Here is a 15,940-nt window from a genome sequence, read left to right on the forward strand (position 1 = left end):
ACTATGATCAATACATCCTCTTCCTCCATGTAAGTCTTCTGCTTTAGTGTAGCAGAGACATCCTCCGGATAAATCCATGGATGGGTGGACTTCAGTGGACGGGATGGTCTTCTCCTCTTCCTCCTTTGGCCCTTGCTAGAAGTCTTCTTCTCATCGTCCGATGAGTCTAGGATTATAATAACATCCTCTTCATCCAGGTAAGTGCTCTGTTTTTGTCCAACAGGCACTTTCTTCGGATATATCCGTATCATAGATGTTTTCTCCTCTTCCGAGGTATCCAAAATAATAATTTCTTTGTTTTCCATCATTGCGCTCTGCTCTGGTCCAGCAGACATCTCCTCCATCACTAGTCGCCAACTGTCACTCTGAAGTGACAACCTCAGTTCAAGGGTTAATATTGCTTTGGCCGCATGCATGGCCCTGGTCATGCGATCAGTAACTGACCAATAGCATTCAATGCTGATCTTTGCTAAGGCATATTTCCACCTTTATTGAGATTTATGAAATGACATGTAACTTTCTCACAGTTGTTTTATTACCGGAGTGAAAGCTGTGTCATCTCATGTCAATTTACCTAAACCATCTAAGCATTGGTACAACAGGATATATGGGAATACTGGAGGGTACACTCACATACTGGGTCTGGATCTTTATTTATGGTTAAGTGAGCTTCTATTTCATCCTACTATCAGACCACAGCAAGCCTAGCCTAAAGTACAATGGTAAACTGCCCCATTGTTAGTATCTGTACTTTGGTACAGGGCAGTTTCATGTCTACTGCTGAGGGTAATCTGAGTGATCCGCTTTCTGCTAATGATGGCCTATCCTTGGGATTGCTCATTAATATTACATCTACGAGGGTTTGACACCAGGGACCACTGCAGATCTGCAAGGCCCTGACCTGCATAAGGAAAGGGCCATGGACTGAGTGGCAAGAGGAGCACATGTTTTCTATGAAATTGGTGATACAAGTAAATAAAGAATTGGGAGGGAGGCGTGTTTATATAACATCTGTGCAGGGCCATAGGTGGCGTCTTACCCTCAGCAATTGGTGTGAGGATCACCCGCCCATCCTGCCCTTGTTTCAGTGGTTTTTGTTCTCCCCCTGGTCAACTTTGTTTTTTGTTTGTTTTTCTCTGTCTTTCAGATTTCCCAGCATGGCAGGAGACCATGCCCAAGATGGAGGAGATGTAGGTCCTACATGCCCGCTGCTTCACAGCTGGGCATTCTGGCAAGGCTACAAGCAGGGCCAGCGTCAGCACCTGGCAAACCCGGGCAAGTGCCAGGGCCCCAACCTCCTGAGGGGGCCCACTGGGCTGCTGGATGCTGACCATGTGGGGTGCTGAGGGACTCTATCCTGGAGGGACTCCATCGTTCAGTAGATAACATTGGGTTTAAAGGGGCTCCATCAGCAAAGTTATGCTGATAGAGCCCCACATATGCGTGAATAAGGCTATTCAGGCACCGCTAAAGTTATATTAAACTACCCCCCTTCCTTTTAACCCCTTAGCGACCCTTGACGTAACTGTACGTCATGGGTCGCATGGGGATGTATGGAGCGAGCTCACACGCTGAGCTCGCTCCATACACGGCAGATGCCGGCTGTATAATACAGCCAGGACCTGCCACTAACAGCAGCGGTCGGTGCCCGAGCCGATCGCTGCTGTTAACCCTTTACACACTGCGGTCAAACGTGACCGCAGTGTGTAAACGGCGCCGGCGGCATGGGCGCCGCCATGTTTTGCCGATCGCCGCCCTCCTGAACGTCACAAGAGGGCGGTGATCGGTTGCTATGACAGCCGGAAGCCTATTGAAGGCTTCCAGGCTTGTCTCTGCACTAGATCTATTAGACGATGCCAGAGGCATCGTCTAATAGAAGTGCTGCGATTTTCCTATTCACTGCAATACTGTAGTATTGCAGTGAATAGTATGAGCGATCAGACTCCCTAGGTTTCAAGGTACCTAAGGGGTCTGATCATAAATGTAATAGAAGAAAAAAAAAAGTTTTTAAAAGTATTAAAAAAATAAAAAAAATATAAAAGTTCAAATCACCCCCCTTTCCCTAGATCAGCTATAAAAGTAATTAAAGAACATTAAACATAAACATATTAGGTATCCCTGCGCTCCAAAATGCCTGAACTATTAGAATATTAAAACATTTATCCCGTACTGCGAACGGCGTAGCGTCAAAAAAAAAAAAAACAGCCAAAAAGCGTTTTTTTCAACACTTTGCCTCCTATAAAAAATTGAATAAAAAGTGATCAAACCATCGGATCTTTCCCCAAATGGTATCAATAGGAACGTCATCTTGTCCCGCATAAAAAGACACCACAACCAGCTCCATACATGGAAATATGAAAAAGTTACAGGTATTAGAACATGATGACACAAATTTTTTTTTCTATTTTGCAAAGTTTATCATTTTTTTAAAAGTATCAAAAAATTTCAAATACTATATAAATTTGGTATCACCGCGTTTGTACTGACACGTAGAACACACGTAACATGTCATTTGTACCAAACAGTGAATGCTGTAAAAATTAAACCCATAAGAAAATGGCGCAAATGCATTTTTTCTCCAATTGCGCCTCATTCTGAATTTTTTTCCAGCTTCCCAGTACATTGCACAGCATATTGAATGGTGCCATTACAAAGTACAATTTGTCCCGCAAACAATAAGCTATCATGTGACTCTGTGAACTGAAAAATGAAAAAGTTATGGCTCTTGAAATGTGAGGAGGGAAAAACGAAAATGCGAAACCAAAAAATGGCCTGGTCCTTAAGGGGTTAAAATAACACCCTAAAAACGAATATATTAATCATATCTATCATGCACAGTGGGTGGGCATTTAGGGTCCGACAACATCTTCAGCCACACCTCCTCTTCCAGCAATGTCTTCGGGTCCCGTCTTCCTCCGGCGCTCGTGAACTGCCATTGATACTGCTACTGCATATGCACCCGCACCATTTTTTATCAATGGCAGTTCGCGAGCACTGGAGGAAGACGGGACTCGAAGACATCGCTGGAAGAGGAGGCGTGGCTGAAGATGCCTGAATGCCCGCCCACCGTGCACGATAGATAAGTTTAACATATTCTCTTTTAGGGTTTTATTTTAAAACAGGGGGGGGGTAGTTTAATATAACTTTTGCGGTGCCTGAATAGCCCTTTTAAAGGCTATTCACATATATGTGGGGCTCTTTCAGCATAAATTTGCTTATAGAGACCCTTTAAGGACCTGTGATGATGTCATATGTGGGCAGAGCTACACGGGATCATACAAAACAGTGTGGTGTTACACAGGAAGATGAGTCTGCTGGGAACAGTATGATGGAAGGTGAGGAGGAGAGAAGAGAACATTGTGAGCAAGAGGGGGAGCATGGGGGTTCAGGCTTTTTGTGAGCAAAAGGAGGGAATGGTGTTGCAATCTATGTGAGAATGAGGAGGAAATGGGAGTGCAGGCTGTGTGTGAGCAAGAAGGAGGAATGGGGGGTTCAGGTTCTGTGGTGTGGGCACTGTGAGCATATAATACTTTGTGAGGGTCACTGGTGAGCGCATAATACTGTTTGAGGGCCATTGTGGCGCATGTAATTCTGTTTGGGGACCACTATGGAGCACGTAATACTGTTTGGGGACCACTATGGAGCATGAAATACTATTTGGGGGACACTGTGGAGCATGTAATACTGTCCCAGTATTGCTTACATTCTGCTCACTCACTGTGTTCTTGATAACAGCAGTTGTGCATACTAAAGCTTTATTCCTTTCAAGTATTTGAGATATTGCTTCAGCGTCCATAACCACCACTATAAAGAATTTGCTCTAGGAAGGGGGTAGGGGTCCCCGGACAAAAGTTTGCACCCAGGCCCACAAAACTTAGTTATGCCAATAGTGGCTGCCCTGGACCCACCCAGGCACCGCCATTAATATATCTTACTTTTAAGTAGATCAGTGTCTGCAGTTAAAATGCTTCCTGCAACTTGCCAGTCTTGTAAACTGCAAGCCACATGAGGCCTCAGACTTCTGCCTCTCAGCACAGGCACGTAATGACGTCATAGCATCGCGCCGCCGGTGCTGATACACAGATGAACTGTGCTTAGACGTAAAGGAGGCGATGGCTCCTTTCATCAGGATCCCAGCTAGATGAGTATAACTTTTTTTTTTTTTTTAAAGCTTGGTTGTGGATATTTTAATATTACAAGGGGTTGTTTGGAGGGGGAAATTACAACTATATGGGAGGGGGGATTATGAACATAAGGATGTTCATTTATATAAGGCTTATTAGGGGGCATTATGACTACAAGGGGGAAGTTATTTACATTAGGAGGCATTATAAACATAAGGGGGTGGTGATTGATATAGGGGATCATTAGGAGTGCAGTATTGATGTCAGGGGGAATCAGGGGCATACTATGAGGGGGCAAATAATTTAATGAAAGTGGTACTTGGGCTTTATTAGTAAGCAAGCTGCAACAAAATAGTGCTGCAGGAAAAACTGCAGCAGTAGCGCATTGTGGTTTTTCCCGCAGCGCTTTACACTCTCTACTTCCATTATACCTATAGGGAAACTGCCGGTATTTTCGTAGGTGTTATTGATATGCTGCGATTTCCAAAACCCCAACAATTTTGGAAATCGCAGCGTGTCCACTGCACATATTTTTCCACAATGTGTGGATGGGATTTGCTAGAATCCCATTCACTTTGCATGAACTGTAAAATTTCCCATAGTGTTTTTGGCACGTGAGGCCCCATCCCCACTTTGCGGTAAAATAAGATACACACTGTAATTTCCAAAACACGCCTGTTTCATGAGTTTTATTTTTAAATAGGATCTTTCATGAGTTGGGGCACATGCGGTTTTATATACTGCTGGAAAGCTGGTGAAGAGCTATCGGTGCTGATACCATAGGTCTTCACCGTCAGAAGGGCGTTCTTGACAGTCATTCAGGAAAGCCCTTCCTCACAGCAGTGCCTATAGCGCTGTACTGTGAGAGCAGGGAGGAACGCCCCCTCCCTCTGCTCACAGTGCTCGTCCATAGATGAGTATTATCAGGAGGGGAGGAGGCGTTCCTCCCCGCTCATACAGTACAGCGCTATAAGTGCGGGGGGGAGGGGGGGTTAAGCGTGTCCGAATAAGGGCTCATAAATCCAGGTGTTAGAGTAAGTCAATGATATAAATTTTATCATCAGCTTGAATTCCCAAATTTTACCTTTTAAAAGAAACTAGAATAGCACTTGGGAATTGGTTTTACAGCTTGGCACAGTACAGAGCATACAGGATAGTGCCCAACTAACAATACCATGCACAATACAATACAAACCATGTAGTATGGTGGGTAGAGTAGTGGGAGGTTGAGGAATGAGGAGGGGGACACAGATATAGGGTACAGATATAGGTGTAGATCAAGTAGTCCTCAACTTTTATGGGATCCGATCCTCATCTCTTGCTCCTCAGTGCTTGGCTCCTCATGGGTGGTCTTCTCCTGCTTGACTCAGTGTTTGCTTCTTGGTGGGAGATCTGGGGTTTGGACATCTGGTGTCGGTGCATGGCTGATTGTCATAGCGTGTGGGTACCAGGATCAGGACCTGGTGGGCAGGTTCAGCAGCACTCCTACATCATGGTCAGGGACCCTTAGTTTGTGGACTGACTAGAGAATCAGGACTTTTAAGTCTGACAAGCTATAGTATAGCCTAGAGAAGTGTTTTCCCATAGGGGTATCCAGCTAAAACTTTATTGTGTGCCTGTGTAAATACATTATGGCCTGCAGTTTTTGTTTTTTTCTGCAATGTAAATTCCTGCATTGGGGCACCTGGTACATTTTATCATGCTACATAGTACTACACTATTTTCCCTATACCTTGCTTCTCTATTGGAAGCTCTTCCCTGCTTTGCTCTGTGTATAGTGTATTGGGGCTTGTGTGTATAATGAAGAGAATATAAGGGTGAAGGGTCACTTTAAAGAATTATCACAAAATGTATTACTAACACAAATGCTGCCAGAAAAGTTGTTCAAAAGTTTAGTTACACTTTAAGGGTCAGTTTACATGTGAACCGTCCGTGCGGGTTTTGACACAGAGAGAGATGCGGCGAGCCCGCCGCTAGCGGAAAAAAGAAGCCCGGCGGTCTGCATAGACCACCATTGTAAAGGGGCGGATTTTGAAGCGAAATCCACTGTCAAAATCCGCCCCTTTGCCCACGTGTGAACTAGCCCTAAGGGCACAGTGTACAGAACACCTTGGACCAGTGTGCAAGAATCCTCAGTCCTAATAGGTCACATGATCCGAGAAGCTTCATTTTACTAATTATGAAGACTTGATGGAATTTCACGAATTGTAAAACTTTAATTCAGCTCAAAGTATTTTCTACATATTGCTTAAAGTAAACTGATTGAAATTACATAATCAATAGGACTATTGATAACAACTGCAAGAAGGAAAAAGCTTATATTATTGTTGCCGTGTGTGTATATATATATATATATATATATATATATATATATATATATACAGTCCTATGAAAAAGTTTGGGCACCCCTATTAATCTTAATCATTTTTAGTTCTAAATATTTTGGTGTTTGCAACAGCCATTTCAGTTTGATATATCTAATAACTGATGGACACAGTAATATTTCAGGATTGGAATGTGGTTTATTGTACTAACAGAAAATGCGCAATATGCATTAAACCAAAATTTGACCGGTGCAAAAATATGGGCACCTCAACGGAAAAGTGACATTAATATTTAGTAGATCCTCCTTTTGCAAAGATAACAGCCTCTAGTCGCTTCCTGTAGCTTTTAATCAGTTCCTGGATCCTGGATAAAGGTATTTTGGACAAACAATTCAAGTTCAGTTAAGTTAGATGGTCGCCGAGCATGGACAGCCCGCTTCAAATCATCCCACAGATGTTCAATGATATTCAGGTCTGGGGACTGGGATGGCCATTCCAGAACATTGTAATTGTTCCTCTGCATGAATGCCTGAGGATTTGGAGCGGTGTTTTGGATCATTGTCTTGCTGAAATATCCATCCCCGGCGTAACTTCAACTTCGTCACTGATTCTTGAACATTATTCTCAAGAATCTGCTGATACTGAGTTGAATCCATGCGATCCATTGAGCGTTGCAACAATGCTCAATTGGTACCAAGGGGCCCAAAGAGTGCCAAGAAAATATTCCCCACACCATGACACCACCACCACCAGCCTGAACCGTTGATACAAGGCAGGATGGATCCATGCTTTCATGTTGTTGACGCCAAATTCTGACCCTACCATCCGAATGTCGCAGCAGAAATCGAGACTCATCAGACCAGGCAACGTTTTTCCAATCTTCAATTGTCCAATTTCAATGAGCTTGTGCAAATTATAGCCTCAGTTTCCTGTTCTTAGCTGAAAGGAGTGGCACCCGATGTGGTCTTCTGCTGCTGTAGCCCATCTGCCTCAAAGTTCGACGTACTGTGCGTTCAGAGATGCTCTTCTGGCTACCTTGGTTGTAACGGGTGGCTATTTGAGTCACTGTTGCCTTTCTATCAGCTCGAACCAGTCTGGCCATTCTCCTCTGACCTCTGGCATCAACAACGCATTTCCGCCCACAGAACTGCCGCTCACTGGATGTTTTTTCTTTTTCGGACCATTCTCTGTAAACCCTAGAGATGGTTGTGCGTGAAAATCCCAGTAGATCAGCAGTTTCTGAAATACTCAGACCAGCCCTTCTGGCACCAACAACCATGCCACGTTCAAAGGCACTCAAATCACCTTTCTTCCCCATACTGATGCTCGGTTTGAACTGCAGGAGATTGTCTTGACCATGTCTACATGCCTAAATGCACTGAGTTGCCGCCATGTGATTGGCTGATTAGAAATTAAGTGTTAACGAGCAGTTGGACAGGTGTACCTAATAAAGTGGCCGGTGAGTGTATATATATATATATATATATATATATATATATATATATATATATAGGGAGAGACAGTTCAAAGCATTACAAAGTTGTGGACAATGTTGTCGTATTCATCAAATGTTATGTTTTGCAATAAGCGGTCTTGTGACATGTTGACTTATCCATTCAAAGTAATGTGCGACCTTAGTGTACACACCAGGGTAACCAGGCTCACCGCAGTTCTCCCCCCAGCTTACTATACCCCAAACATATGCCACACCCTCAGCATCATGGCAGACCAGAGGTCCTCCTGAGTCGCCTTTGCAGGAATCTATTGATCCATCATAAGTCCCTAAAACAGTAAAGCAATGACAGCCATAAGATACATTTTCCTTGGACATTTTCAGATATGACAGTTTCAATATATTGTATGATCATGGAATTAATGCAAGGTGTAGAAAAGTTAGGCTAAGGCACCACAAAATCACCAGTCATTTATTGATTACTCTTCCGGTGTATGTGTGCAGTCAGTTAGCCAGCCTTTTACTGTATCCACACAGAACCCCTAGAGATATTAAGGTTTCTCTCTCCATTGCTTCTCATTTCAAGTAATAATGTGGAACACACTTTTCTCATTTAGAAAGTAATAAGAAACATTGTCTTCATGGGAGGTGTAGTTTAGGGCAGATCTATTATGTAGCATAAAAGAAATTACTTCAATTTTGGAGTACAGGAGCATTTACTTTGCAGTTTGGGCTTCTTTATCCGCTGTACAGTAAATGGCTTTTGGTGTTATATCACATCACTCTATATATAGAGTAAAAGGCCTTTGATGTTATATCACATCACTACTGTTCGGGAGCTCACTGCATAATAGCCTACTATGATGCAGCGGCCACTATGCACAAGGCGAAGTCCACTCCAGTACTATGGCCCACACGTGGACCATATTCCTCAGACTGGACTCAGTTGTGTGCAAGGGCTCTTAAAGTGGCTCTATCTTTGGGAAAAGTCATTTTTAGATAAGCACATCCTTGCATAGCCTTTAGAAAGGCTATTCCACACCTACCTTTTGTATGTAAATCGCCTCAGTGGTTTTTGAATGAGCCCATTTTTATACATATGCTAATTAGCCTCTTGGTGCACCCCGGAAGTCTGATCGTGCACTCTCTGCCTATTGTTTCCTATGTATGTATGTGTACAGCACAGGCTGCTGCTGCTGACTTCCTGCTTCCTGTTTGCACACACAGATAGGAGGGAATAGCAGAGACGAGGCTGCTGGGAACTTCCTGTGCTGGCTGGAAGCTCATTAACGTATTAATAAAACGGACTTATTAGGGGCCACACGGTGGCTCAGTGGTTAGCACTGCAGCCTTGCAGCGCTGGAGTCCTGGTGTTCAAATCCCGCCAAGGGCAATAAACCATCTGCAAGGAGTTTGTATGTTCTCCCCGTGTTTGCTTGGATTTCCATCCCATATTCCCAAAAAAAGACATACTGATAGGGAAAAATGTACATTGTGAGCTCTATGTGGGGCTCACAATCTACATTAAAAAAAAAAAAAAAAAAAAAATAATAGCTATGCATATATGTGCTTAGTTAAAAATGACTTTTCCCAATGATAGAGCCCCTTTAAGTCTAGACAACTTGTAGAGTCTCCGCATTATTTTCTTCTATAAAGTAGCACAGCAATGGAAGAATTTAGGCTTACCTGCGCACTCCATTTTGTCAAAGAATCTTTCCTTGTAAACACTTGAACAGTTGTTCATCAGGTGAATATGGCCCCACTTTAAATGAAACACTTTGCTTAATCCTGTATGTCACAAATGGATGAAGAACATGTTACATTTATTTGGTATTTCAGTTGTTAAATTAATGGGGTTGTCCAGTTTCTTTGTTTTTTATATAATTTAATATCACTGTTACTGGGACAATAAACATAACTTCTCATAAGTTCTCATCTCTCCCTGGGCCTCCGTTTCTAGTGGCGACTGCTCCTTTGGTCTGAATACAGGTCTCCGACTGATGTGACCAGTGTGAATCTACAATTTTTATAGTCATGAAAATACAGAAAACTCTTTGAATGAGAAGATGTGGCCAAACTTTTGGTCTGTACTGTACATACAAAGCAACAAAGATGCCGCCGCTGGAAATGGAGATCCAGGGACAGGCGAGTCCTGGTTTGTTATGTTTATATCCCCAGTGACAGTGCTATGAAATCATCAAAATATGAACTGGACAACCAATTTCATATTATAAAAAGCAATGTTTCCAGTAGGCGTTATTTAAAAGAAATGTAAAATCATCTTATTTTTTATTACCCTTAATCTAAATGTATCACCTATCCTGTGAAGAGGTGATATGAGTCTAAGCGCTGGGAGGTTTACCGCTGGGTCCCCTACTAGTTACTAGGGGGTCCCGAGCTTTCTGTTCCTTCTCAGTGTGTGATGTACATAATATGATAGGTAGTATATCCCACAACACCATGTTCCTGAGAAGATGGCACAGAACAAAGAGTCTTTACTCGCAAACTCTGGTGGACACAACTCAGTTTAGGCACAGTCTCTTCAAGAGGACCTTATGCCACCTTCCAGCAACTCCAGTTCTTACCACCTAGTAATAGGTGCCAGTTCAATTATTTCTCTAGCCCCCACCATTCTCATGGAATCAGTTCAGTTAAGTTTGGTGTCTGATATGATATTTAGGCTTGGTACTCTCAGGCAGTCCATGTTAGGCAGCAGCAGAAAAGGGAATGTGATTCAGAGCTCCAATCAGAGACAACCAGTGTCAGAGCTCAGAATCGCACCCTAGCCTGCTCCTGCCTGACACCGCCCTCCTGACAGTACAGAGCCTAAATAGCATATCAGGCACCAAAACTAATAGCACTATTGCTTGCAAAGGTAGTGACTAGATATAAAATTCCAACTGTGCTGGAATCAGTAAAGCAGCAACTATTAAATGATGCAAAGAGCTGGACTTGGTGATGGTGGCGAAGGGTCATCTTTAACCCCTTCCCAACATCCGCTGTACTAGTACCCAATGACACCCATAGCCGCCGGGTGTCTACTGTTTTATACAGTAGGCACCCAGCGCTAATGCCCCCGGTCGGTGCCCCTGTATTTGTCATTGTAATGCAAAAGTACAAGTTCTGTTGTTACAGAACTGCAAAATGATATAGAGAAAAAAGTTCCATTATTGAATATGATTTCCTTTAATTGTAGATGCTTACCATCTCCACGTCCCCATCCAGATACTGTGCAAGTGCCCCCTGCTTTGAATTGATATGGTGACCAGGGCACACAAGCAGGTACCAGATTATTGTCAGCTTGCATACATGTCGGTTGTTTGTATATATTTTGAACTTCCAGTAAAGCAATATCATTTTCATATGTGTTAGGGTTGTAGCGTTCATGGACTTTTACAGTTTTCACTGGGAAGGAATCAATGTCGTTGTTATAAGCCAGAATATTCAGGAGCTCAACAATGATACGGTATCTGTGGGCCTGGTCTGACCTGCAAACATGAAATATCAACTTAAAAATAGACATTTTCAAATAATTACTTAAATTAAAACAAGCATATTTATATGGGTTAATATTTAAGGGCTATCCTTATGTTAAACCAACAATATCTGATGTTTGTGTAAGCATTGTGGTGTCTTTATTAGCACAAACCACATCATCGTTTCTGTAGTGGCAGTGGGTAGTACCACACACAGCACTTCCCCATGTGTTTGAGGGGGAAAGAACTGCAGTAAGCTGCAATACCACACAGATACTACAAAATGTACAGCACTGGGCCTGAAGAGGCAGCAGCATTTACTGGGGCTACCAAAACACTAATTTGGTATTTATGGGTTATGCAAAGGAAAGTCCATCAGATAAAATCCCATAAAACCCCTTTAAGGCTGAGGCTCCATGCTTTTTTTGTTGTGGTTTTTTGAGCCAAAGCCAAGAATGGCCACGAATGGAATGGGAAACATATAGGAAGCTCTTCTACCTTCTGCTCAATCCACTCCTGGATTTGGCTCAAAAAACCGCCCACTACTAGAAGACAAGAAGAGGGGAAGGACTGCTTCCTCAGACACAGGAAGGCTGGTAAGTATTTAAGGGGATAGGGAAGGGGGAAGAGTGATGGTGACATCCCATGTCTGAAGCGGTCAAACAGAATGTCACTGTATTATAATCAGAAAGTGTCCCTGGAGCAGTCACATGAACACTCCAGGGATATGGGTAATTATAAATTTTTTTAATTGAGTAAATTAGAAGTTAGGTGGGGGAGGGAGTTTAGCGGGATAATTAGTTTATCTGGACAACCCCTTTAACCACTTCCGGACCACCCATTGGATATATAAGTTCGGAAGGTGGTTGCCTTGTTCTGACAGGACGTACTGGTACGTCCAAACAGAACTCAGCAGCTGCATGATCTGTAACTTCAGCTGGAGCTCCCAGAGAGAAAGCAGGGAGGGTTTATTACCTTTCCTGCCTTCTTGATCGCTGTGTATACAGCGCTCAATGAGTGCTGTATACACTGCTATGGGCACCGCCATGATGTGGCCGGCCTCTGACCCGGCGGTCAAGTAATCCGCTGAGCTCAGCATTGTAAGCTGTATATACTAATATGCAGGAGGCTGTATTCCTCCTGCAACTGTGGTTAAATGTACCAGCCCCAGATGCAGGGGAAATCAGTCTCCAACACAAAAGAAACAGTGATCAGATGTCCCCAAAGGTCTATTATGACCTTATGGGGACACCATGTTAAAACAAATAACAAAAAAAATTTATAGAAAAGTTAAAAAAAGTAAATAAAATAATAAAAAAAATAAAAAAAAATACGCCAATAAAATGCTGTTATTAAAGGTTATGACCCGACCCCCAACGACACCATACAAAGTAAAAAATACTGTAATGGAGAGGAAAACTATTTTAGGGTGCATTCACACTACGGAACGCCAGCGTGTATCACAGCCGTACACGCCGGCATTACAGCAGGGCTGCCGGACACTTGCCATTCATTTCTATGGGAGCCGGCATGCGAGCGCTCCCCATAGAAATGAATGGAAAAAAGCAGTCCATTCATTTCTATGGGGAGCGCTCGCATGCCGGCTCCCATAGAAATGAATGGCAAGTGTCCGGCAGCCCTGCTGTAACGCCGGCGTGTACGGCTGTGATACACGCTGGCGTTCCGTAGTGTGAATGCACCCTTATAAAGTTTTTCAGTAGCACTTTATGTTATTAAATAAAAAGAAAAAAGAAAAGTGAAAAACAGACGTTTTTCCTCCTATTATGGTTATATTTTCCTAGATATAAAAAAATTAAAACACATGCAAAGATAAAAACAACATAAAAATAAAGCCCTATGTGTCACCGAAAAAAAGACGCAGAAATTAGTAGAATAACACATATGATAAAAATGTTACAGGCCTCAAAACTGCACATACAAAAAAAACCTAAAATGTGTCTGGTCCTGGACCACGAATTGGCCCGGTACTGAAGTGGTTAAGCAAAGGTCACACATAGAAAATTACAGCTACAAAAAAACGCAGAAGAAATGCTTGTGCTTTTTATTGCTTTTCTGCTCTGTTTTCACAGACAAAATAAACGTGTTTTTGAAAACGCTAGATTTTATACAGCGCTTTTTTTCTGCAATGTGAGGATACGATTAAATAAAATCTCATTTACTTTGTTGGGACTGAAAGTCTTAGGCCCCATCATAGAGGGCCACAGCCAAAAACGCTACGGGAAAAACCGCAGCGGAAATGCATTGCGGTTTTTCCTGCGGACTTTCTGTTTCCGTTATACCTATAGGGAAATTGTTTCTGTAAGTATAATTGACATGTTGCAATTTCCAAAAACTGCAATTTTTTTGGAAATCGCAGCGTTTTCACTGCACATATTTTTTTGCAGTTACTGTTTGCGCCACGTGGTGCCCCAGCCTAAGAAATACTGGCATTTCTTATGGCGCTTTTCTCTTCTTTTTTTCTTTTTTTTTTTTTTAATAAAGAAAACTCTACAGAAAAGGGCAGTGTTATAAGTAAGCCTAACAAAACTTTTCACCTAATATAAAAAAATACATGGAAATATATCTCTAAATTATTGTTTTGTGTGAAGTATTCTAATATTTGATTTGACCATTTCATGTTAACTTGTTTAGTAAATTCACATGAGGCGTATGCAAATCCAAAATGATGCTGTGATTAAATGCACTTATGTTGTAGGATCTGTCACAGAATCTGTTATAAATTATGGGTAAAAAAATTCTTTCATGCAAGAATTTTTTTGTACAGGAAAATGATGGAAACCTGCCCGGAAGCCCATCAGACCTTATTATTGAGAAGATAATATTATGGACTCCATTGGTATCCATCTTTTTAAATATCCAGTACTTTTGTTATTTCCATTGTTCTACTTCTACAGTGGAGTTTCTTTCAATTCTTGGTACAGTTTGAGTGCAGAAGCTAGGGGTATATCTGTGTGCAGACCAGCGGCAGTTCAGACTGCTAACCCATAGCCGATATCTAGATTTCTGCAGTGGATCTGGAAGCTGATTTTTTCTTTTTGTGAACATGGTCTAAATTTGTATACAGGCAGTCAGAATTCTATAATGTAACTATGGCCGTATTTAAGGAAACGGGGATACAGAGATGTGAGAAAATTAAGCTTTAACCCCTATATATAGTTATAAAATTACCGTAATCAGAATAGAATGGTGGACATAGTATTTAGGTACAAAAAGTAGACACACTTGAATTGAATGTAAAGCCCTGTACCTGACACAGTGAGCAGCTGTCAATACCCAGCAGCCACCAATATAAATTCCTCCACAGTTAATTTTGGAGCCATCTTTTATGGCCACTTGCCAAGGAAACTGATTCTGAAATGAAAAACAAAATTAATTACATATCATTCAAGAGTCAGTACACATTAACAATCCTAAGTAACAAAATAAATCTGAATCTCCTCTCCATTTTACTCAAGGGATGCTTATGTACCTAGAACAAATAGTGTGTTGGCCAAAAGTATTGGCACCCCTGCAATTCTGATAATACTCAGTTTCTTCCAGAAAATGATTGCAAGCACAAACTCTTTGCTATTAATATCTTCATTTATTTTGCTTGCAATGAAAAAACACAAAAGAGAATGAAAAAAAAGTGAAATCATTGATCATTTTACACAAAACTCCAAAAATGGGCCGGACAAAAGTATTGGCACCCTCAGCCTAATACTTGGTAGCACAACTTTTAGACAAAATAACTGTGAACAACCGCTTCCGGTAACCATCAATGAGTTTCTTACAATGCTCTGCTGGAATTTTAGACCATTCTTCTTTGGCAAACTGCTCCAGGTCCCTGAGATGTGAAGGGGGCCTTCTCCAAACTGCCATCAAGAGATCTCTCCACAGGTGTTCTATGGGATTCAGGTCTGGACTCATTGCTGGCCACTTTAGAAGTCTCCAGTGCTTTCTCTCAAACCATTTTCTAGTGCTTTTTGAAGTGTGTTTTGGGTCATTGTCCTGCTGGAAGACCCATGACCTCTTAGGGAGACCCATCTTTCTCACACTGGGCCCTACATTATGCTGCAACATTTGTTGGTAGTTTTCAGACTTCATAATGCCATGCGCACGGTCAAGCAGTCCAGTGCCAGAGGCAGCAAAGCAACCCCAAAACATCAGGGAACCTCTGCCATGTTTGAATGTAGGGACCGTGTTCTTTTCTTTGAAGGCCTCTTTTTTTATCCTGTAACCTCTATGTTGATGCCTTTTCCCAAAAAGCTCTACTTTTGTCTCATCTGACCAGAGGCCGCCTCAGGTTCCGGTCCAAAAAACGAGTAGCCGCAACTTCATGCCGGTAACCTGCACCAGCATCCAGTCGCGCACTCCGCTCTGGATTAGGCCCAATGAATGGACCTAGTCGGGAGGGAATGTGATCAGGCCGAATTTTGAGGTGAAACGGCCTAAAGATGGAGCATCTCGCTTCTTTTTCCAGGAGCCAGCTCCCGGAAAAAAAACCTGACCAGCTCCCATTGATTTCAATGGGAGCCATCTTTTTGGTCAGGATTTTGAGGT

The 15,940-nt window shown here is 42.3% G+C and overlaps 1 protein-coding gene across 1 annotated transcript in view; it reads right to left on the reverse strand.

Moving 5' to 3' along the window:
* Positions 1-8,012: 8,012 nt before the first annotated feature.
* LOC142189634 (complement factor I-like) overlaps positions 8,013-15,940 on the reverse strand; it is a 57,869-nt gene continuing 49,941 nt past the window's right edge. Inside the window, exons 10-13 of the mRNA XM_075262236.1 lie at positions 14,646-14,749; positions 11,106-11,389; positions 9,588-9,689; positions 8,013-8,230 (exon numbers count right to left, since the gene is read on the reverse strand). Coding sequence (XP_075118337.1) covers positions 8,013-8,230; positions 9,588-9,689; positions 11,106-11,389; positions 14,646-14,749 — 708 coding nt within the window. The remainder of the gene's footprint in view (positions 8,231-9,587; positions 9,690-11,105; positions 11,390-14,645; positions 14,750-15,940) is intronic.

This window comes from Leptodactylus fuscus, chromosome 1 (assembly GCF_031893055.1).
Source record: "Leptodactylus fuscus isolate aLepFus1 chromosome 1, aLepFus1.hap2, whole genome shotgun sequence".
Lineage (NCBI taxonomy): Eukaryota > Metazoa > Chordata > Amphibia > Anura > Leptodactylidae > Leptodactylus > Leptodactylus fuscus.